The 25,606-nt window shown below is 30.9% G+C and overlaps 1 protein-coding gene across 2 annotated transcripts in view; it reads left to right on the top strand.

The window, feature by feature from the left end:
- Positions 1–25,606, top strand: part of Cntln (centlein) — a 291,783-nt gene that overhangs the window by 233,639 nt on the left and 32,538 nt on the right. For both annotated transcript variants that reach the window (XM_026397573.2, XM_026397574.2), the window contains exons 19-23: positions 14,950–15,141; positions 19,991–20,088; positions 21,559–21,685; positions 22,679–22,816; positions 23,158–23,343. In XM_026397573.2, coding sequence (XP_026253358.2) covers positions 14,950–15,141; positions 19,991–20,088; positions 21,559–21,685; positions 22,679–22,816; positions 23,158–23,343 — 741 coding nt within the window. The remainder of the gene's footprint in view (positions 1–14,949; positions 15,142–19,990; positions 20,089–21,558; positions 21,686–22,678; positions 22,817–23,157; positions 23,344–25,606) is intronic.

The following is a 25,606-nucleotide window of genomic DNA, read 5'->3' on the forward strand; positions in this document are numbered from 1 at the left end:
GGTATCATTTCTGATCACAAAAGAATGAAGTTAGAAATTTATAGCAGAAATAAAACTGAAAATTCCCAAATGTATAGAAGTTAAACAAAACACTCTTACACAACCAGTGGGTCAAGGAGGAAGCCATAAAGGAAATTAAAATACATTGCAACAAGTGAAATTGAAAACATAACCTAAAATTAGGATTGGCTGAAAAAGCAGTGAAACGAGGGACTTAAATTTTAAGGAAAATAGTATATACTGTACTGTAAACTTAATATTTTATTAATAAGGCAGATCTCATGTGTTTTTTACTAAAATTTAAAAAATGCAAAGAATTTTTTTAATGCAGGGGATCAAACCTAATTTTGATTAGGGCCTCATGCACCATAGGTAAGCATTTTACCACTAACCTAAATCTCTAGCCCCAGAAGACTTTTTGATAAAATTAATAACCTGTTCATGATAAAAGTTCTCTTAGCAAACTGGGAATAGTAGAGGATTTTTTTATTCTGCTATGAGGAATAAAAACAGCCATCATACTCAGTGATGGAAGTTAGAAGCATTTCTTTTTTAATCAGAAGGCATTTTTGCTTGCTGTCTTTGTTTGTATTTTTGATGTTGTACTCAAGGGCCTAACCAGCACATTAAAAAGGAAATGAAAATTAAAAGTATTAGAAATAAAGAAACAAAACCATCATTAATTCCAGACACCAGGCTTGTCTGCACAGAATCTCAAAACAAATTACTATAATTAATAGAGTTCAGCAAGATTACTGAATATAAAATCAATGTATGCCAAAACAATGGAATTCACATTCACCAACTGAATATGCAACTTAAAAGAAGAAATATTATTTATGGAATAGCAAAAATTTATCTCAGAATGGAAAGTATATCCCAGTTTCAGGGACATTAAAATGTGAACAGGGAATGTGTTAAAATCATTATATTTTTTTGAAATATACATATATATTTATACACACACACATATACATACATGCTGAGTATAAAGACGTGAGGGAAAAATAAACACCACAGGTATTTAGGATAGTGAATATTTCTGGTAAGTCAAGAGAGTGATTCATAGTTTTCATTTGTACTCATAACTTATTGCCTCAATTCGGTAGTTAATACATGAGATTTCATTTTTTTTCATTATTACAAACCGATGGTATATTTGAAATATTTTATTTAAATGAAGAGAAGAAAGAAACCTACTGATGTAAGTATCCCACAGAAAGAATGCAAGCAAGATAAGAAGATAAGAAAGAATGTAGCAAGATAAGAAGATTGGGAGAATATCAGCTATATGAGAAGAGCCAGAGAAGGAAAACAAAAAGAAGCATATGCAGAAACAAGGAAAAGTATAAGCATACTGTTATACAGAAAAGAAAGAAAAATTTTAAAGAGAAGAAAGAGATTTGCTCAAGCGTGATGGATGCCATAGAGGAATTGAAAATAGCTGAGGATCAGTTGTTGGACTTTACTTATAAAGTTGTATTCATAGGAATCTTGATAGGAAATGATAAAAATTGTACTCAAACTAACATTAAAAAGAAAAATGAAGCTCACAAAATCAAAATATTAACAAAAGATAAACTTAGGAACTAGCACCAGATACTAATGTCACTGATGCTTCTCTTTACTTCACACTGCTTCATCCCAGACCATCCTTTTCAGTGCAGACTTTCCATGTATGCCAGCCAGGTACTAAGCCTTATAGTTTAGAACCTGGAGAAAAAAAACGGATTTTTTTTCATTCTACTCTTTCTGTCTTCCTATGATTTAGAAGATAGTTAATTTTCTACAACTGCAAGAGGAAAAAAAATGTGTTGTCTGTGTAATTCTGAGGTAGGATTTAGGTTAATTTCTTTGTATGCATATTTTTACCTACATGAATAATTGACAGAAGATTTGAGACATGCAGGATACGGGAACATTTCTATTGGGCAGGACTTGTCTACATATTCCAGTATATTTTGTGTTCCTGTATTTCACCCACTTAACTTTTTAATCATTATGGTACTCAAAAGTATCACCACAGATTTCCAAAATACATGTCCCAGTAGCATGTATTCTTTGAGAACCATTGTTCTAGGAGAATGGCAGAAAACCCAACTTGATAATAAAAACAAAAATAACTCCCAAACTACTCTTTTTCCTAAAGATCTATATGAATTATGGTAGTTTATGTAAGTTAACTGAGAACCAGATATTTATCTGACTTTATTTATTGAGTGAGTACTCTGTTAGATCAATCATTATTATTCTTTGAAAGAATGTGATAAACAGAAAATAATTCTAAAAGAAAATAAAATAGGGCTGGGGCTATAGCTCAGTGGTAGGGCTCTTGCCTAGCATGTGTGTGGCACTGGGCTCAATCATTAGCACCACAGAAAAATAAATAAAACAAAGCCATTCTGTCCATCTACAATTACAAAGCAAATTAATAAAAAGTAAAGGATGATGGCAAGATGTTCCTATGTGGAATTTTTTTGTGTTGAAAAAATAGCACTTCAATGAAATGCCTGAGAAATATCTTGAATAATATTGTATAAATCCAAGTTATATAAATTTCTTTTTTGTTTTTCTCCTATAAAAAATGTCTGTTTTATGCTCTGAAAGGTATGTTTTGGTTATTTTTATATATGTTAGCTTTTAGTGGGGAAAAAATCTCATTTTAAATTGTATCAGTATCTTCTCAAGTTCAGGGATTATAAAAACTTATTTTAAAATATGTCATCAGCTGGGACTGTAGCTCAGTGGCAGACTACTTGCCTAATAAGAAGCCCTGAATTTGATCCCCAATACAAAGAACTTTAAATTGAAAAAAAAAATCATTTTAAAAAAATTTCTTGACTCTTACAAAACTTATATAGGAAATTAAGAAAAACTTTACTAAGTTGTTTCTCTTTAGAATTTTAGTAGGATATATTTATAAATGATCAACATCACATGAATACTTAGTGTTGCTGCTATTAAATGTGTAATGAGTTGTAGGGTTTTTAAAATTCTCTCACTAGCTCTCATCCAAATAATTTATTTGCAGAATTAGATATGGTACTACAAGGAAAGACATACAATGAACCCTATTATAAAATATTTTGATTTCTAGATGTATTTAAGAAATGTATAGCTTTTCACTAGTTTGAAAATGTAAACTTAGAACTATAAAGGATTATCTTTAGTCATTGAGTTTGTAACCCAAAAAGTTAGTAATATTAAATTTAGATTAGTGTGATAATGTACTATTTCTGTAAACTGATTCAAGTATAATTTAAGCTTAGTGTTCGTAAATACTTTTAGAGGCTTTTTCAAAGGACCTTATCTTATAAAATATGAATTTCAGAAGTATATCATGCTCTATTATAAATTTTTACATGTCAAAAATTATTTTAACGGGGACTGGGGTTGTTGCTCAGCGGTAGAGCACTTGCCTCTCACGTGGGAGGTACCAGGTTCGATCATCTGCACCACATAAAAATAAATAAATAAAGATTTTTTTAAGTAATTTAACAAATACCTGCCCTTTGAAATCTGTACAGGAATTTAATAATACAAACAGTTTTTAATTCTCTAGATTCTCACTGATGTTTAATAACAGTACTGTACATGAGCATTCATTTCCTCAGGCTAGTCTACAAAGGCCTCTCCTTTTTTTTCCCCCCTCCACTTTTCACATTTATTTATTCTGTCCTCTGTCAGTTCCATTCTGCCATCAAGTGATATTTTAATTATTTTGGTTATTGTTTTAGCCTAAAAACATTTGATTCTTCCTTTTAACTTCTGGGTTTTTTTATTCTAATTAGTTATACACATGATAGTAGAATGTATTTTTACATGTTATACATATAGAGAGTATAACATTTCATTCTTCTGGTTGTACATGATGTAGAATTACATTGGTCATGTAATCATATATGCACATAGGATAGTAATGTCCAATTCATTCTACTATCTTTCCTATTCCCATTCCTCTTCCCTTCCCTTTCTTCTCCTTTTTCTAATCCAAAGAACTTCTCTGCTTCCCTAAATCCCACTTTATTGTGAAATTAGCATCCGCATATCAGAGAAAATATTTAGTCATTGGTTTGGGGAGATTGGCTTGTTTCACTTAGCATGATATTGTCCAGTTCCATCCATTTACCAGAAAATGCCATAATTTCATATTGGCACCAAAACAGACATGGAGACCAATGATATAAAATAGAAGGCACAGAGAGAAACCCACAGAAATACAGTTGAATTTTTTATATATATATTTGTTGTCCAATTATATTCTTTCTTCATACTAGACAAAGGTGCCAAAAACATACATTGGAGAGAAGAAAGCCTATTTAAAAATATTGCTGGGAAAACTGTAGGAAAATGAAATTAAACCCTTATCTCTCACCCTGTACAAAACTCAAATCAAAGTGGATCAAGGACTTATGCATTAGAACAGAGACCCTGCACCTAATAGAAGAAAAAATAGGCCCACATCTTCTCCGTGTCATCTTAGGAACTGACTTCATAAGACTTCTGAAGTGCAAGGAGTAAAATCAAGAATCAGTAAATGGGATGGAATCAAATTAAAAAGCTTCTTCACAGCAAAGGAAACAATCAAGAACATAAAGAGGTATCCCATAGAATAGGAGGAAATCTTTGCCACCTACACCTCAGATAGAGCATTAACTTCCAGAATATATAAAGAATTCAAAAAACCTAACACAAAAAAACACAAATAACCCAATCAATAAATGAGCTTAGCAACTGAACAGACACTTCACAAAGGAAGAAATATGATTGGACAACAAATATATGAAAAAATGTTCAACATCTCTAGCAATTAGAGAAATGGAAATTAAAACTACACTGAGATTTCATCTCACTCCACTCAGAATGGCTACAGGCAACTCTAGATAGGGCAACGGAGGCGGGAGGGGAAGGGAGGGAGCAATGGATGTTCAAAAGGTGGTGGAATGAGATGGACATCATTACCGTAAGTACATGTATGAAGATACAAATGGTGTGAATATACTTTGTATACAACCAGAGATATGAAAAATTGTGCTCTATATGTGTAATATGAATTGTAATGCATTCTTCTGTTATATATATTAATTAGAATAAAAAATTTTAAAAAATACAAGGAACAATAAATGTTGGCAAGGATGTGGGGGAAAGGGTTTATTTTTACATTGCTTGTGGGACTGCACATTGGTGTAACCACTCTGGAAAACAGTATGGAGATTCCTCAGAAAACTTGGAATGGAACCAGGGATATAGCTCATTTGGTAGAGTGCTTACCTTGCATGCACAAGGCCCTGGGTTCGATCCCCAGCAACACACACACAAAAAAGGCAGAGTCAGGACAAGCAAGCTGATCACTCTGGCAAGAAAACTTGGAATGGAACCACCATTTGATCCAGTTATCCCACTCCTCAGTATAACCAAAGAACTTAAACAGCATACTACAGTGATACAGCCACCTCAATGTTCATAGAAGCTCAATTCACAATAGCTAAACTATGGAACCCATCTAGGGGCCCTTCAACAGATGAATGGATAAAGAAAATGTGGTGTATGTATATAATAGAATATTACTCAGCCACAAAGGCCTTTCTGATCTATAAAAATACAGTAAGAGTTGATACTACTGTAATAGTACTCCAATAGGACAAAAAAGTAATCCAGAGTACTGAAGCTTGTTTTTTAGGAGATTTGAGTTTACTTATGAGGATGAGGAAGTCTTCATGAGACTTCTGCAGATTATATTTGTTCCTGATAATTCAGTCGCTGTAACTTCACTTGAAAATTTATGATTCTTTATTTAGAAACAGATGTCAAAATCACCATAAAACACCAGCTATCATTTTTGTTGATTTGGCATGTTTATTAATTTTTTCCTTGGCTTGCATAGTTTGGGGAGAATTATTTTCCTCTTGCCTCCACACAATTTCAATGCCTGAAAAAAGTCTTGACAAAAGGGGTGGAGGAAAAATAGAATTAAAGATGTTGTGGGAACTGACTTCTTTCATAAGACTCCTAAAGTGCAAGAAGTGGCAGAGCACATGCCTAGCACATGTGAGGCACTGAGTTTGATCCTCAGCACCACATAAAAATAAGTATGTAAATAAATGAAGGTATTCTGTACATCTACAACTTTAAAACAAATTAAAAGAAAAAAGATGTTGTGTGTCTATCATATATGAGGAATAGATATTTCTATGTTGAATTAGCTGAGTTTAAGCAGTAAAAAGTAAAAGGAAAGTGACAAAATGAGTTTTAGTTACTTAGTTTTTTCCTTTGGAACATCAAACAGCACTATCATTATTTTTTATCCCTGCCAGGTGAAAGAATTAGAATTGAAATACATTGCATCCTCATGGTCAGTAGTAAGCAAGTCATGTGTGGGTCAAGTGTTTAGGAGAGCTGTGACTGAGCTTATAATATTACCATATGGACATTGAGAACTTATTTTCACAGAGATAATGATGAACTTTTTCTGTATATACATTTTATCTCAAGTGTTTATATCTGTATTTAGTATCTGGTGTGTAAAGAGGGCTTTTCTTCTGGTAACTTGAACTGAGAATTTGAAATTACAAACCTCTTTTTGCTATAAATAGACAAATGTTTACTTTTGTCCACAAATACTTGAAAATCAACTATGTAAGTTAATTTTTACATATTATAAATTTCACATATAATACATCTGTTATTTTTCACATTGTTGTAGGAACAGAAGTTGAAGTAATATGGTTTAACTTTGATTGAGCTAAAATGCATTGGTTTAGTTATTTAGATTATTTTGAAATTTTCATCACATAGATGAAAATTTGCTTAAAATCTCAATAATGTCAAAAGTATTAATGCAAATTAAAGGACATATGTTAAATGTTTTCAGCATTTTGGTCTGTTTTGAGAATTAAAAGTATTAGTAAACTGTTTTGAACAATTTGACATTTGAGATAATAGTGTTTGTTTTCAATTTGAGAAATCATTTTTTAACATATTTATAAAAGAATAACTTAATTGGACATTAATAAAACTTACATCATAAAATGCAAGGGCATTGAATAAATTTACTCCTTGTAAATGTTATTGAGAGTAACATATCTCTTATCCATATGCAGATATCCATATTTCTCTGATAGAATCTAATTTGAACACATCAAGTCAGATTGGCGTTTTCAGTACCATAAAAAACTGCTTTGTTAATTGCAAACCATATTTAGTATGACCTTATAACAAAGTAGCTCCTTAAGTGTCATGCTTTGTCTTTAATGTGCACACTGGAGCTTGGTTCATCTGTGCTAGACAACTGCACTTCATGAAAAGAGTTTTTTTCTTGATAGGCAATTAGCAGTAATTAGGAAAATTCACCTTAATAAGATGTCAACATGATATTATTTTAAAAAGTTGAATGTCAGTGACTTAAAAAGAAAGTTCTCTGACACGTAGGTATGGCATGTGAAACATGAAATGTTAATTTAACTTTTCTGCTTATTATTCATGCACAATATTATTTTGTCATTCAGACACTACACTGACAGAGTATAAGGGTGTTAAAATAGTGCTGCTAGAATAAAAAGGGGATTAATCTACCATTGGCCAATTAGCCAAAGGATACTTAATGGTCTCTAAAGGCTACTGAAATCTAACTACTAGCAAAAGCTAGTGGTAAAAAGTCCTCTATATTACCTTCATTTGCTTGACGTTTTGTGAAACACACTGTAGGCTTTTAATAACTGCATTTGTCAGAAAACAGTTTGTAAGTGAGTGATATAGTAACTGAGTGGATTTTTCATAAGATATTTTGTTACATAGATAATTATATCTCTGTCTAGATCCTTTGTTATTGACTTTCAGTTTTTAATTTTTTCTCTTGCTGTTATCAAATATAATAACAAAGCAAAATTCATGCTTTAAATTTAAAACTTTTATTACTAAACTTGAGTTATAACTCTTAACTATTTACCTTCCTGAGTACTTACATGGAAATTTCGTGTGTTGGTGACTGGAAAATCAACTGTATAAGTGTCTTGATTATTCTCAGGAGTATTCTTTAATTAAGTGACTAAGCTTTTAGTCTTATACATAGACAACAACATACAGAATTTTATTTCTTTATATTTTATTCTCTATAAAATTGTAATATTCCAAATGAAAGAATGTTAACTATTCACAGGAAGAAGTATCATTAAGATTTCTCTTTCTAGGGGGTTTATAGGGTTTGTGCCTCTAAAATTCACATAGATATTATAAACTAGAATTTTATCTCAATTCTCTGCTTTAATTCTGATAACAAAATTTACATTATAATTATTTTTAAAAATAAGATTTTAAAATTGCTAACTCTGCTTAAGTATGAACCGGAATAATCAAGTTGTAAAATAATCAGTGAACTTATAATAATGTCCTATGTCAGCCCTAAGCAGAATTTAGGATTCAGAGATTTTGGTAAAGTAATTCAAAACAGATTACTCCCATTCAGCAGTTGCATTTCGCTACTTTGATTGCCAATTCCTATGGCTTTCAAAAGAGAAAAAAAAATTGGAGATTACTCTGTAGTTATAGATGGGAACTACACTTCACTCTTTACTCTGTTGCTGATTGACCTTTTCCAACATTCAGCATCTAACCTTTGCTCCAGTATCACCTGGCAGAGTTCTTTTTCCACCAACCATTTCTTCCAAGGGCTTCCCCAAAACCCTGCTGCTCTAACCATGTCCTTCAATGTCATGTTTAGATGGATTCTATAGAATTTCTGTGTCTATTTTTTAGATCCTACTATCCCAACTAAAAATATTTTCCTAATTTTAAAATGTTTCATTACTTTAAGCTTTTACTGTAAAAAAAATATGGAAAATACAAAGTGTATCTTTGAATACAATAGAGTGACTGTTGTCCAGAAAAAAATATAGGGTGACTATTGTCCAGAAAAAAATGTAGGTCATAATTAGTCTCTTATTGGAAGTGAATATTTGAGAATTAAAAGTATTCTTTTGCCTTGGGGCACTGCTTCTAAAGTATTTGAATACTCAAAATCCTTTTATTTATATGCTATAGCTAGTATTGTGACCATTAAATAGGCAGGTGTTGAATATTTTATTCTTTGGAGATATCAAGATCTGAAAATATAAAAACAATATATTGTTTTGGAAGTCCTTAGGGAAATTTTATTTCAGATTTCTTTCTAAATAAACCCTTTACTTCTTACATTGGACCTGTAAAATCTTTTTTGGACCCATTTACTACTACTACTACTACTACTACTACTACTACTATTATTATTATTATTATTATTATTATTATTATTAATTCATTCTAAACATTAACCTGTTTACTAAAGATCTCTGGTGATGAAGATATGCTCCTTCTCCTCAGGTCTGTTCTCAGTTTACTCATCCACATTCTAGCAGGTACCTTCTCTCACATAAAAACTGAAGAGCAGAGTGGTTAAGGTATAGGCTAGAGCAATTGATGCTACCTCTAGTTTCTAGGACACATGTGACACAGCATATTAGGGAAATTACTTGAAAAGAAACTGGCTCTAGAGGTATAACCAGGCAGGAACTGAGGAGAGTAGCAGTTCCCTTAGCTTTCTGTTCTGTTTCTTGATAACACTGTAGTTTGTTGTTAAATATTTCTGGGTTTTAGACTCTGGTCAAGGCAAGGGTTATAAATTTTTCATTTACCATTGACAATACAGAATTATTGTAGTGCTTTCCACCTGATATAGAAAAAAGAATGAATGATATTGAGTCAGATTCTGAATCTAAATACTTCCCATTCAAATCCTACAGAAAATGTCAAGTTGGAGCCCAAAATTAAAGCAATTTGTGAATGCAGTCCTACATAAGAGAATAAGGAAGAGTAGGCCAAGGGAAACATCTTCACCCTGGGAATCCTATTGCTGAGAGCAGCAAAGGAAAGATTCTGAACAGAAGCCTTTTGCTTGGCAAATGAACTACAGATGAAGATCTGGTGGAGTCAGTTTATACTTCTAAGCATAGAAAATGGAATATTCAAAAAATTTCAAAAATAAAATTAATACAAAATTATAGATGAGGCAACAAAATTAATCCACAGTGAGGCTTATATAAACCATACACCAAAGGGTTTGAGATACTTGCTTGAGGGTGGGACAGGGTGGGAATAAGGGAACAAAGGACAGGCTCAACAGGGGACTGATTTTTTAAAAATTATGACTTACACTAGTTTTTTTTTTATGCTGCATAACAATTTATCATAAACTAAGCAAGTTAGAAACAACATATACTTTCATTACCACTGGTTTTCCAGTGTCAGGAGTCTGGCATGCCTTAGCAGGTCTTCTGCTCAGAGTATCACAGGCTGTAATCAGTGTGTCATCAAGGCTGCTTTCCTTTCTATAGCTAGGCTTCCCTTCTAAACTCACATGTTTCTTGAAAAATAAAATCACTTTCTTATGGATATAGAACTGAGGCCCTTCTTTTCTTCCTGACTGCCAACCAAGAACCATTCTCACCTCTTTGAGGCCTCCCTTAGATTTTTGCATTGTGGTTCCTTCCTAGTCCCTTCATAACATGTCATCTTACTTCTTCCAGGCTACCAGGAGGATATCTCTCTCAGGGAAGGCCCCTGATCATCTTCAAGAGAGCATACCACATAAGGTTATAACCAGGCAGGGTAATCTTAAAGTGACTTGATTAGAATCCTAATTGCCACCACAGAGTCTCCTTTTAGTATAAGTTATCATTGTGGTAATAGCCTGTTTTATTCTCAGGTTCCATCTACATACAAGGGGAAGATATTATAGCAAGAAGTAGGTCATTGGGGGTCATCTGAAAATTGTGTCTACCACAGGATTCACTATTGAAGAATAGTAATATATTCAGTATGTGTATTCTTGTTTCTTCTTATACTTGTTTAGAGAGTTATGTACATTTCAGAGATTTATAGTTCATTGCTATTTATTTTTAATTTAAATTAAAATTTTAACTGTTACATAAATTCATGAATTTTTACTTGTTTATGAGGTACCATGAGATGTTCCAATACATATACACATTATATAATGTTTAAATCAGCTTAAACACGTCTGTCTCTGCCAACATTTATCATTTCTTTATGGTGGAAACATTCCAAAATTTTTCTTCTAGTTTTTTGATATATATAGTATATTATCATTATCTAAAATCTGGCAAATTTTATAATGTCATATTATGTGTATGTCTGAACAGGTAACAAATCCCATTATAATATACATCTGTGATGTACAAATAAAAAATGGGCAAAGAAAAATAAATAAATAGTCACCTTACTGTGCAATATACAACACCAAAAATTTCTTACTTTACATAACTATAACTTAGTATTAACTGATAAACTTTTCCCCATTCTTCTCACTGGCCTGTGGTAACCACCATTCTACTCTCAACTTCTATGAGATCAACTTTTTTAGATTCCATACATTAGTAAGATCATGAAGTGTTTGTCTTTCTGTGCTTGGTTTATTTCACTTAACATAATGATCTCCAGTCCCATCCTAAAGTTCTAAGATGTAAATAATTAGTATTATCTAATTTAAATTTTTGTAGTATTAAGTTCTATTTTATAATTGGTTAGAAATAATCGACTATACATAAATCAATACAAATTTCAGTACTTACTGAAGTAAACTTTTAAATTTAAAAAGTCTTTTAGACTGCAGCACTGAGCATACAGAGTCAGAGGAGCACATCTGGCATTAATAAGCATGTAGCCTAGCAGAGATCCTAAATTGATCCTAGTAAAACAAGTAACTCTGCCTTAAGATGAACTAAAATTTCTGTCAAGAGAGAAATTATAGGATAATTATATACATATATTTAAACATTTTTTTCATTAATCTATGTCCTCATCTTTAAGATATGTCTCAGACTCTGTAGGGTAGCATTTCCCATAAAATAATGCTACCAATAATGCTTCAGATTTAAAATCTACCAAGTGCTATCACAGATGTTTTAAAAATTCTGTCTTCAAAATTACCATTCTTAAGTAAGCAACATCATCTTTGTTTTAAAGGAGGAAACAAAGATACATACTTGCTTAAGTCCACTTGGTTGATAAGTAACAGTTCCAGAGAAAGAAAATCTGGAAATTATGACTCTTCCATCTGTGCTTTGTTATCTCTTTTAAATACAATGTAACATAAAAATTTAAAAACTTTGGTGATGGAAAAGTAATATAAAAGAATTATGAATCATTCTATTGATAAAAAGAATAATTTAAGGGTAATCTTAATTTATTAGTAGATTTTACAGCACAATCTCTTTCTAACAAGATCACCCACAAAAGTAGTATCACAGCCCAAAACAAGAGTAAGGAAAAGAAAGATTTTATACTACTTCTCTCTATAGCATTTCTCAAATAAGAAACAGAATTCTTAAACTGAGGGAAATTAATAATAGAGCCCACATTATTTGTCCAAAATTCTAAGGGATAAACAAAAAATTTCAAACTGATGGAATAAATGGTTTGTATAGTTCCCATTTCAACAGATGCTTCTATGCATATATAATGTTAGAAATGTTTTAAAGATTGTAAAGATTTTAAGTATCCTTTAATCAAAATATTATATTTTAATAAATTACAAGTAATTCTATCTTCTCCATAGTTTTAGTGTTTCTTATTTAATGATTTTTGTATTGTTAAGATGATGGTGAAATTTACATATGTATGTCTTTCAGAGAAATACTTTTTTGGGGTTGGTCTTTCCTCAATAAAGACATACTATAGTGTTAATATCTGCCATCATGGAAGTAATAGACAGAAAATAGGAGTACGGCAAATAAGAAAAGCCTGTTCATAAGGAGATAAGAAACTTAACAGATTTTAGTTTCTTGTGTTGAGATTCTACCTGCAATTGCTGCCATGAGTTACATCTTTCCAAACGGAAATCTTGAAAAGTCTAATTTAAATGCAAAGTGTTAACATCAAAATTCAGAAATATTCTGGTATATGCTGCCAAAGTAAAAACTTAACTAATACTACATTATTAATGAACTGTATTTTAATTTATATGGTTATAAATAGATTGTAAATAAGAGCAGTAATTGATGTGTCCTTACAGCATATCTGAGCTACAAATAGGAAACCTTTCTTTTGGTTCTTTTTATACCTAAGGCATTATTTTTACATATTGTGGTGTATACATAGGTGGTCAAAAGCATCCTCCTTGAAGGATTTAATGTTTATTAATGTTCATAGACAAGGAACATGCGTAGTTTTATGGGAGCAAAGAGAAAGAAGAAGAAAAGAACAAAGAAGACTTTGTGTGGAAGGAAAACTAAGTTGCCCTTCAAAGATGAGAAATCCTTCAGTTGTAGGAAACACTATGTGTAGTCATTGATGCAGAAATGGCAGGCAAGTTTGGCTTCAGGTGATAACATGACAAACACAAGTCTAAGTTAATCTTAGAAAACTTTATTATCTACAGATAACTGAGTTTTATTCCATTGGGATGAAAAACTCCTAAAGACCTTTGAAAAAAGGAATAACAGGTGAAAGATGTAGTAGGAAGTTGTATAAAAAGTGAGATGGATTTGGGGAGAGGGAAGGTCCTGGCCGTAACCTCAATGGGATAATGAGAATCTCCATTGAGTGAATACAGAAAGAGAATACAGATAGAATACAAATTTAAGAGACTGTATAATTTATAGAACATGACAACTGCTTGTACATAGGAAATTAATAAATAGGGAAAAGTAGATTCAAGCTTGAATGGTAACCCAGAAAATTTTCAGATTTAAGGAAATTGTGATTTCACATTCAGATATTAATTATTGAGGTACCTTTGGGACAGTTCATGAACAAATATTTACTGAAAATCTATAGAACTGTACTTACAGATCATAAACTAAAATATATCCAAATAAATAGTCTTTTCACCAAGACATACTCTTATTTCAAATATATCAAGCCCTAGTTCTGAATCCATGATCTGAAATATTCATTCTTAACTATACACAATGTGTATACAAATACATATTTATTTGGGTTCTAGATATTATGCTTAAAAACAGTGTTAATACATAAATTACTTATGCCCCATGTTTATAGTACCATATATTTTAGCTACATCTTTTGCTGTTTCTAATTGGAATTCATAACAAAGAAACATTTTTTTCTCACGAGAGATTTCAGGATCATTTTGTCTAATTGTTCCTTATGTTCAACTACCATATTATAAGCTTCTTTGGAATAATAAATCAGTCATGCAGTTACCCTCTTAAGGATCTTGGAGTTGTTATGCTGCTAGTTTGGTGACATTCTGAAGACTATAGATTGGTAAAAGAGCAGGGCTAACAGTAAGATAGTTTTTTGGTTTACACTTCTTCTCAAAAATATTATTAGTATATCATTTAGCAAAATATTTGTTATCAAAATTCAAATATTAGAAGTTCAGTGCAATTCTGTGTCCACATTACAAAAAGGACTTGTCAGCTATCAACCAAGTACATAATATTGAGCAAGTTTGTTTGCATGCTATTTGAAATAAATCCCTAACAAGACTCATCTGTTAATTGGACTTAACATTTATGTTCCTACATGAGAAATATTTTGGCTACTATAGAGAGTAGTAAGATCTATTAAGTAGAATAAACAACTAATATCTGTTATCCTTTCCTGCTCTAGCTTGGCTTTTACCAAGTTAAGTACATCGACCCTGTGAATCTCTGGCTCACTCATGTATTTGTGAAGGCAAAGAAATAGTACTTCTTGAGTAAAGACCAGCCAACCAGAAGTTATTGAGTACAGCTAATTCATATTGTTTTCACTTGACTAGCCCACAAACTTAAGCAAAAGCTAATTGAAGTTAGAATTTTTGCAATTTATATAACCTTTTATAATTGTTTTCTTCAACATTATCCTATTGTAGGATTTTATGCTGAAAATCATTGAATTAACGATTATTTGCCTTTATATTTATATTTCTTTTTCTTTTTTATTTTAAAGAAGCTAAATTTGGATTTGGCTGAGCTTCGGAAGGAAAAAGAAGATTTACTAAAGAAATTGGAATCCTCATCTGAAATCACAAGTTTGGCAGAAGAAGTTTCCCGGATAACAACTCCTCGGATACACATTACATCACTGAGTCCTTCAAGGAGCATGGATCTGGAAATGAAGCAACTGCAGTGTAAACTAAAGGTGATTTTAAAGTTTATTAAATATGAAAACATCCTTAAAGACAAGCTTATATCAACTATAATTTATTCTAATAAAAGTAAATTATGGCATCCAAAAATTATTAATACTACATTTTATTTTATCATTCCCCAGGTTTAGTTTGATAGATTCTTATCTGTTAACTCATAATACTGTTCTCTGAAAAAAAAAAATGACTAGACACTCTGAAATCGTAACTTAGGAGCTAATGGAAACTTCTTCTCCAATATTCAACTCCTCTCTGCCCCCAATGTCTCCCTCTGACTAAACAGAATTGTCTCAAACGTAGTATCAATATATACCTAATTGCTCTCCTCTATACATGTTACAATTTTAGTTTGGTCCTTTTTGATTGGATATGGAGAAGGAGAAGAGATGTAGAGAGGGGGAGAAGAAGCAGAATTCAAAGATGGACTGGTTTAGTATAGTTCAACAAGTTAAATGTGTGAGAATAAAAAGCTGTGGTCCTTTGGTTTATAAAGAATTATATTTAAGTCGACATTTTTAAACTTGTCAACAGTTTAAAAATGGGGCTGACCTTACTTTAAATAGAATTACCTTGTAAGAAACAAGATTGATGAGTTTTAATTGGAGAGTTAATTTTCATGCTGCTTAAAACAAGTTCATTTGCTTTTCACATATTTAATTCTGTTCTTCAGTGGGAATTGGTAGCTGGTAGCTAAAGGCAGTGTTATATAGGACCATAGTTACAATGAGAGTCACTAGAAGGAAATATCTTACTGTAAATGCACAGTGTACATTTAAAAATAGAATTACTGTTAAGATTATATTGACTTATTAAATTGTGGAACAGACTCAGTTGTTTTCAACCAAAAATGATATTTTAGTATAGGATTAAGAATAAGATAAAATTTAAAATAAACGAGTGCATCTTTGCTTGAAAATATTTTGCTTTCTTAGAAATAATCATTTACAAAACTGGTATTAATTCGGATACTTCTTAAATGCCATCCTTGGACAATGTTTACATGTAGAACTTGCCTCAACAACATTTTATGTTTAAATACCTTATATAAAATTAGAAATGTGAGAAAAAATAGTTGTGAAAGTTTGGGGGCATGTATCTTTTAAAAGATGCTTTTGTCTTTGAAAAGGTGCAATAAAATATATAAATCAAACATTTTAGTGTTTAGGTTTAATATACTAGAAGATAAAATCATTGAGATAGTCTTTGGTCTTATATATTACGTAGACTCTAATTCATAATTCTGTGATTCTTTTGAAGTGTTCATGATCCTGATATGTCATTTTCACCTAGATAAAATTGAATATTAGATCCTATACTATATGACTTCTACAGTTTTTTTAAAAAATTGCTAATACCTTTAAGTTGATTTATTTGATTTTACTTGTTATAGATGGTCTGAAAGCAATTAAAAAATAAAAGAAACAAATGGTCTAACATAATTTTGAGTGAAAATAGAGCTACTTGAATATTCGTGTGTAAATTATTTACAATATAATTTTCCATAGTATAAGTTTTTACCCACATATAAATATTTATCTTGTTTTGAAGGAAAGTATCAGTCAGAAAAGTGAAACATGAGAATACCTAAAACAGTTTTGTTTAATTGTCTTTATCTAACCTGTAGTCTTGGAATACTGGTCAGGGCATATAGAAACAAAAAAGATAAATATTTATTTTATTTTGTTTCATATTTTTAAATGGAAATTTCCTAAAAGAAATTTAAGTACATAATACTCTCTGCTACTAAAAATTTCTGTTTCAATATATTTGTTCGTTAGTGCTGCCCTAACAATATCACAGATGAGGTAGCTTAAAAAATAAACATTTATTTTCTCACAGTTCTGAAACTGGAGCTCCAAGGTCAAACTTTTCTGAGGCCTCTCCTTGCCATGTAGATGGCTTCCTTTGTCTTCATGTGATCTTCCCTTTGTGCATCTCCATCTCCTAATTTCCTCTTCTTATAAAGACACCAGTAATATTGTATCAGGACCCACCCTAAAACCTCATATTATATCTTATATAGTTAAAGTTCCTATCTCTACACATAGTCCCATTCTGAGGTCCTGGGGTTAGGTGAGGACTTCAGCATATGCATTTTAGGGGAACACGATATAGTCCAACACAGATCTCAAACTTTGAATGCAGTAATTATCTAAGAAGTAGCTTATTTTCTGATATATATATATATATGTATATATACATATATATATATATATATATATATATAGAGAGAGAGAGAGAGAGAGAGAGAGAGAGATAGATATATATCTATATATATTTAAACTTAGTTGAGAAAGTTGATTAGACTTAAATCTCTTAAAGGTCCACATGGCATTTTTTTTTTATTTTGGTCAATTAATATGTAGAGATATAGTTTTGCGTGTGTAGTGCAATGGATTGTACCCAGAGGTGCTCTACAACTGAACTACATACCCAGCCCTTTTTGTTTTTTATTTGGGGACAGGATCTCCCTAAGTTGGCTTTGAACTTGTTTCTCCTACCCCAGCCTTCTGAATTGCTTCACTTGCAAGCATGCTGCACTGCACCTGGCTGTGATTTCTTATGTGTACTTTTCAAATGCCCTTAATTCACTTAATATAATTAGAGTGCTCAGAAGCATTTTCTGTATCTTTATTTTTGCTCATATTATATATGTTTTCTCAAAGACCCAGCTTTATATGGATAGGTAATAAAATGTTAGCAATATACAAATTCCTTTTAGTGAATAATATATAATCAGTTCTTTATATTTACTTTATAGTTTTTTATACAATATGGGTTAAATAATACTTAAATTTATATTTATGATTTTTTATTACTTTCTGATTGTTAAAGACCATTCTTTGTGACATGTACAATGCTATCTTCCAGTTTGCCTATAAATTAAAAATAATGGACATTAGTTTTTAAACTATTGTTACACAATCTATAAGTAGGCTATTCTAAGTGTCTTACAAATACTAACCAAATAATTTTCATTTAACCCTATAAGATGGATTCTGATATTACCTCTCCACTAACTTCTTGTGGAGCCTGGTCAAAGAAATTACTTAACTACTCTAATGTTCTAAAGCAGAAATACCTTTCTGCTTATCTCATAAGGACTTTTGAGGATCAAATGAAATAGCTGTCAGACTTAAAGATTTTGGCAAAAGCATATATCAAGCTGGCATTATTTTATCTATCCTAATTCAGTAATCCCTCTATTTTCTAGAACTCATTCATAAGTATAGCATATTCAGCCACATAAGATATAGCCTTAAGTCTAAAAACAGAAATGAGTAGAATAGCTATCTTAAAATTCACTTAATTTATTCCACTGAAGATACTATCAGACTTTTGTCTTACTATCTGTTGTCTTTTATTTTAGATGTTTATTTACTTCATTATTTCATGTTTATTTATTTCATGTGTCAGCAGAAAATATTTTAAAAGCATCAACTTAGAAATATGCATATGAAGGAGCAGGATGTTTGTTTTGGGCAAAAAGGTAGAAGCAGCAGATTGACAGGAAAAAAAGAAATATGAAAAGTTAAGGTAAATAGAGAATTAGAAAAACAGGAGTTGGGGACCATTTGGAGTAGAAGTATTTTTACTATACTAGTTCTTAAGGGTATCACTATATTATAGTATAGAGATAATGTATATACTAATATCATATATAATTAATATAGTGAAAATATATATTTATAACATAATTTTAGCATAATCATGGATGTTCATATTTCTAACTGAATGAACAATCATTTCAGAAAAAAATCAAGATAAAAAATCAAGTGTTTAAATAAAAGCTTCAATTATTTGGTAAATTCACTAGTGTGTCGTACCTGATTATGGCAGTCCTAGAAACAGGACATTGTAAATATCTCTGTAAACATTCAAAATATAGTAAAAATTTAGGTTATGGTAAACACATAAAAATTTGTAACATTTAAAATAGGTACATGTTGAGGTAGCTCTTTGGGTTATTAAGAAAAATTAAGATTTAATTTCATGTAAAAATTAAATTATTTCAAATTTTAAATTCACATGTGCTGTGGTAGTGTAATATTCAAAGTTAGTGTGATGAATTTAACTCACTTTTCTTGTGTGATTAATGATTTCATACTTTAAAATAAAAAAAAATTGCCATTAATCGAACATCCAAACCTAGGAATAGTTCTAACAGTTTATTATAGTTTAGAAAATTAGTAGAAGAACTATTCCAAACACTTATTTACCTAACTGAAAGGTCCAAAAGAGTTTCACTCAGGTTCATCACTTTGTCTGCTGGCTGTCAACTGGGATATCTTTTTACTGTTTCACATGACACTTGAAAGTGTCTTTCTTGCAAAGGGATCCCACAGAAGCATTCCAAGAGGGTGAAAGCCACAAGACTTTGCTGCGTCATTTCTGACAAATTCTTCTGATCAAAACTGATAATAGACCAGACTAGATCAAATAGCCTAAGAAATAAATCCCACCACTAGATGGGAAAAGCAGCAAATTATTTGTGACCATATTTAGTCTATTTCAGGTTTCTAGTAAGTCCAGCATTCATTTTAAATGATATTATTAAGTCATCAAAGTTCCTACTCATACATTTATGTTTCACTAGGATAATTCATGTTTCCTATAAGTATATTTGAAGCATGAACTCTGTATTTGTTATATGATTGTTTTCCTCTATACTCTGGCATACCATATAAACATTTTAGTATTGTGTCTATTAGAAAATATAAAAGCACTTAAAAATTTTTAATGTTCAATTATTGTTCATAATTATTACAAATTTATTATTATTGAAAATGGTGTTTATTTTGCATTAGATCAAGATTGAAAGGTATATCTGTCTTTTATTAGAATGCAACCAATGAATTTACTAAGCAATCATCAAACGTGAAGTCTCTGAAGTCTGAACTCCTAGCAAAAGAAGAATACATAAAGGAAATGCATGAAAAGTATGTTTTTTTCATATTTCTATCCATTGTATTTGGTGCCACCTAGTGGTAGTCCGATTGGTTAAACATTGCATCCCCCCAAAATACCCACGTATCATTAATAATGGAATTTTACTTTCTTAATTCATGTTTAAACCTATATAAGATAGAATTGTAAGGAATGCTGCATATAGCATAATTAATGACAAATTGGTTACTATTTTTAGTTAGGGTAAGAATAAAGTTAGATTTCCCTTATTACACATACATAATTTTGAGTAAATGAAAATTAATGACTTCAAGACTATGGATAAAAAGATTTAAAATGTGGCAAATGTTTGACAAAAAATATAGATGGATATTTATAGTAGGTTTAATGTCTAAGTTTATAAAGCTAATGTGGAAAAAGGAAAGTTTTTGTTTCTGTTTAAACTACTAGAGAGATACCCCTTATGTTATCATTATTTTTTAAAAGTGTTTTAAGTGCTCCCAATGAACTAAAATGCCTTTCTTTGTATATCACTTATAGCTACAGTAGAGTTTATAGGTGATGATATGTGTACATACAATTTCACTCATCATAGATAAATTTGAGATAGATGTACCTCATATACATACTTGTATGCCAATCACATTGTAGGTGAAGGTCACTCCAAAGTGATATTAACAGGTAAATAACTATTAGACAAAAAGATTAGTTAGTATTTTTGACTGAAAATATATTGAAGTTTATTCGTAGTTTAAGAGGTGATCTTGCTTATAATTTAACAGTGAGGGCTCTAGAGAAATACTCTTTGAATCTTGGCTTTTCCACCTGTTAGCTCTATGCCTCAATTTAATAGAATTAATTCATAAGGCTCTTAGAAGAAATTAATTAATTAACATATATAAAGCACTTACAATAGTCAGTAAATAATAATAAATGTTAGTTATTGTCACTCTTACAATGTAATTAGTGGTAGGGAGAGAAGTAGCAACAACAGTAGGAGTTGTCACACTACCATTTTATACTTATCATTTCATTATCTTAAGCTAAACCCATAGGTGAATTCCATCTCAAATGGCATTAAATAACAAGATATTATGCCTGATTTTAGTTTCTTTGCATATTATAAGACTTATATGTTTATTATAGGATTTTTTTTCCCAACATTGTTCAACTTTTGATCATCTTTAAGCATCGCTTCAATTTTCCTAAGCAATGCAAAAATGTCATTTAAATATAATGATTCCAGGTTTTTATAAATTTTAATAATCTTTCTTTTGTTTTAATGTATATGTATTATACTGTAATAATCAAGTCACAACCACATTTTAGATTTTACTTAAAATATAGTACAGCAGTGTTTTATTCATTGAAATTTATTTTACTAATTTATAATTTCATTAACATCAGATAGCATTTTAAAATTAACAGGCATAACCTTAGTGACATGCAAGATAAAGTATTTTCTATTCTCTGGATAAAATATCTTTTTTTTTCCTTTCAAGGATGTCTCGAATGGAGAGGAATATAACCATGAAAAGACATTTAATAGAGGACTTGAAATTTCGACAGAAAGTTAATTCAGAAAGTAATGAGAGTTTTAGTGAAATGTTAGAAAATCTTGAAAAAAAGGTACTAATGTTTAAAATTCAAGATTCCAAAATCTCACATGTACTATAACCACATATTCTGTTTCTGTTTGTAACAATTGCATGAGAAGATAAGTTAAATTTTAAAAATCTTTAATATTTCTGAAATGCATAATTATATTTCATTCAGTATTTTATTTTATTTAAAACTATAATTTATAATGATAGAATAAATATTTCTGAATTTTTTGAGAAATTGATAACCAATAACTATCAGAAGATCTTTCCAAAGTATACATTTTACCCTGTATAATTAATTCAACACATATTGGGAGGTAGTTTTATTTTAAATAGTTATATGTGACCTGAAACTAGAAAGAGTTTGTTTCAAAAACAAAAAAGGTGGTATTTGCACAATTCATAAAGCAGTCTTTGCTTTGGCTTTCACTGAATGTTATTCACTACAGAAGGAGCATCTCCTTTACTTTCCTTGTTGAAGTTGAAAATCTAAGTATCTAGCAGTTCATATGATTTAAGAGAGAAAATTTTACATGAACATGAAAAATGCATGTGGATTTTATTTCTGTTTCTTCATCACCCACATAAAGGATAATTTTTACAGGTTTTCACTGTTATCCTTTGAATTTTGCTAAATTTTTATCTTCAGTAATCATTTCAGATAGACCTCTTTACAATCTTTGAATGAGTAATCATTTATCTTTAGTGGCATTAAATTGAAAAAGAAAAACTATTTCTCCTGTTATTCTCTGAAATATATAATAAATATGTTTTTATTTAGTATTCCATTATATATATTTTTACATTTTTATATGATTTTGATTTTTGTTATTGGTTTAAGAATTGTTAGTTTTGCTAATGAGTTCTGCAAGTATAATTCTTGAATTCGATACTATTTCATGAGACAATAAATATAAGTGGACTCATTCATTCATTCATTTAGTTTCTGATTAAACAAATATAGTATTGTACTAGAATAACTTTACCAAGGATAATTATCTTTGTACTTTTACTGTAGGTAAAGACATTAACTGAAGAATGTTCCAATAAGAAGGTATCAATTGATTCACTAAAGCAGAGACTTAATGTTGCTGTAAAAGAAAAGTCACAGTATGAACAGATGTATCAGAAAACTAAAGAGGAGTTAGAAAAAAAGGTATGCTTTTAGGACATTTTAGTCTAGGTATGGAATACAATGATGTCTTTTTCATTTTTAACATTGTCACTTTTATCTCCCCAAACTATCATGAGATAGTGAAAAATTTCATATAACTGCAAAGAATATCGTATCTGTATAACACATACCAAGAATTTACTAAACATTAAATATAATGCTTTATTAGTGAAAATAAACAAAAACAACCACTAATTTTACCAAATGAAAATAAATAATATATGAAGTAATAAAATTGTTTCGTGTCTGACTTGTATAACTGTTCTGTTCCAAATTTATTCATGAAAAAATGTTTTTTATTTTATGATTACTGATTTTTGCAGGATCTCAAGCTTACTTTCCTGATCTCAAAAATAAATGAGACTGAATCAGCAATGGCAGAAATTGAAACAGCAGCATCTAAACAACTTCAAGGATTAGCACTACAAAGTGAGCAGGTTCTGGAAGCTGCACAGAAGAAATTGCTATTAGCCAATGAGAAAGTTGAAGAGTTCACCATATTTGTGAAGGTTTGAATCATTTGTGGTTTAGTAACTTTGTACTTTACTTCAGGCAGACTACTTCAGATGATTGAAATAAAACTGTAAAGTTACTTCCCGCTTTTCTAACCCACAAACATCCTCCTCTATGTGTTCCATTGTTCAAAATTGTGTCTGTGAAAGATTTATTTTTATAGTTTTAATTTAAAATTTTTCACTGTGGCCAAGCTTGGTGGCAGCGCTAAGGAGGCTGAGACAGAAGGTTTGCAAGTTTGAGACCAGTCTCAGTAACTTAGTGAGACCCTAAGCAACTTATTGAAACCCTGTCTCAAAATCAAAAAGAAGAAGGGTCTGGGGATGTGGCTTAGTCATTAAGTGAATCTGGGTTGTTCAATCTTCAATAGCAAAAAATCCAAAAATTCCACTCCTGTTCATATTTTTCTTAATTTCAATTTAGTAACAAAATTGTAGTAATCAAGATAGATTTGATATAAAAAAATTAAGTCATTTCCACTCTAGTTTCATTTTAAAAATAACCCAAACAAGGACAACAAACAGAAACATCATGTTCATTGAAGCTAGGGGCCATCTTAAGTCCAGTATACAAACTTCAACATATGGAATAAATAGAGGACTTGGCAGACAAAAGAGAAGACTACTTAAGTGCCTGCAAGATAAATGATGGCAGAGGGTGTACCATTTAGAAATTACCTAAAAAAGTGAAGAACTCCAGAAAAGCTTAGGAATTGGCTACTCAAGAAACCACCAAATCTTCAAATGGTGGAGTAGGAGCAGATATGGAGCTTAAAAGATAGTTTGTTTGTTTGAAGTTTTTATAAGGAACTTTGAGACTTCTGGTCTGTACTTTGATCCCATATAGTTAACAGTATTCTTCCCTCAGTCTTCTGGTGAGGCTGAAGAGAAACAGCTCCAGCTACAAAATTAATACTAAGAGCTAGTGGTCTGCAATTGTTGTGCTTCTTTTAATTTTTCTGTGAACTGTTTAAATTCTGTTCAGTGTCTTTATTCCTTTTTGTATTGTCATTAAGCAAATCTTGCCACTAGATAGACCATGATGAGTTGCTTTATAGCTGGGACAATATTTTATTAATGTTTTATCATTACAGCAGCCTTCAGTGCTTTGCAAAGAATGAGAACACAATAATGATCACTATCTAATCTAATTGAGTTTTCATTAGGAATGTGAAATTTTAATGATAGTACTTTTGCTCCATAAAAGTAAGAACAAAACAATTGATAGTAAGAAATTTATTATTTCCTTTCTTCTCTTTTCTCCCAAACCTCAGTATTCTTTTTTCCCCCAATCTTTGATGAGACTGAGTTCCCTGCCCTTTTTTCTTCAGATGGCATGTATTATTAAAAGTAGTCATATACTAGTAGTATCTACATATTTATACATGTAAAATGTTTTCAATTTATAGAATCTTTTAACTGTCCCCTTATAGAGTAAAATGACATTACCATTTAATGTCTTCTTTCCTAAAAGACCTAACACCATTTGAACCACTCACTAAGACCTTGCTGTAAAAATACATATTAAATATAAAGTATATAATTCTAGATACATTCATGTTTGTGTTCTCAAATTAGTTCTTTTCTTAGTCTCTTTCTAGGTGGTCAGTAGTTGGGCATCTCTTAAAGCATTCAATTGAAAAGATATTCAGCTCAATATGTATTAGAATATTTTAAAATGTCCTTTACTATTGATCTCATTTATAAGTAATAACATTCTGGGCTTATGGATTGCATATTAGTTAGCAAATAACTGGCATTATTTATAATGTTATATTCTTCATTCCCCTAAAAACAGGCACCTACAACATTGTGTGCCACTGAGCCTAAGGAAATCCCTTACTTTGCTTCTTTGAAAGTCAGAAATACTTTGGGGAGTTTTCTTATTTAAAAAAATATCTACAAAATAACATCTGTTACACATCCACATTTTTACATAATGCCCTATTAGTAACTGTTGTATTCTGCTACCTTTCCTATCCTCTACTATCCCCCCTCCCCTCCCCTCCCATCTTCTCTCTCTACCCCATCTACTGTATTTCATTTCTCTCCTTGTTTATTTACCCGTTCCCCTCGCAACCTCTTATGTGTGATTTTATATAACAATGAGGGTCTCCCTCCATTACCATGCAATTTCCCTTTTCTCTCCCTTTCCCTCCCACCTAGTGTATCTGTTTAATGTTGATCTTTTCTTCCTGCTCTTCCTCCCTGCTCTGTTCTTGGTTGTTCTCATTATATCAAAGAAGACATTTGGTATTTG

This window comes from Urocitellus parryii, chromosome 4 (assembly GCF_045843805.1).
Source record: "Urocitellus parryii isolate mUroPar1 chromosome 4, mUroPar1.hap1, whole genome shotgun sequence".
NCBI lineage: Eukaryota > Metazoa > Chordata > Mammalia > Rodentia > Sciuridae > Urocitellus > Urocitellus parryii.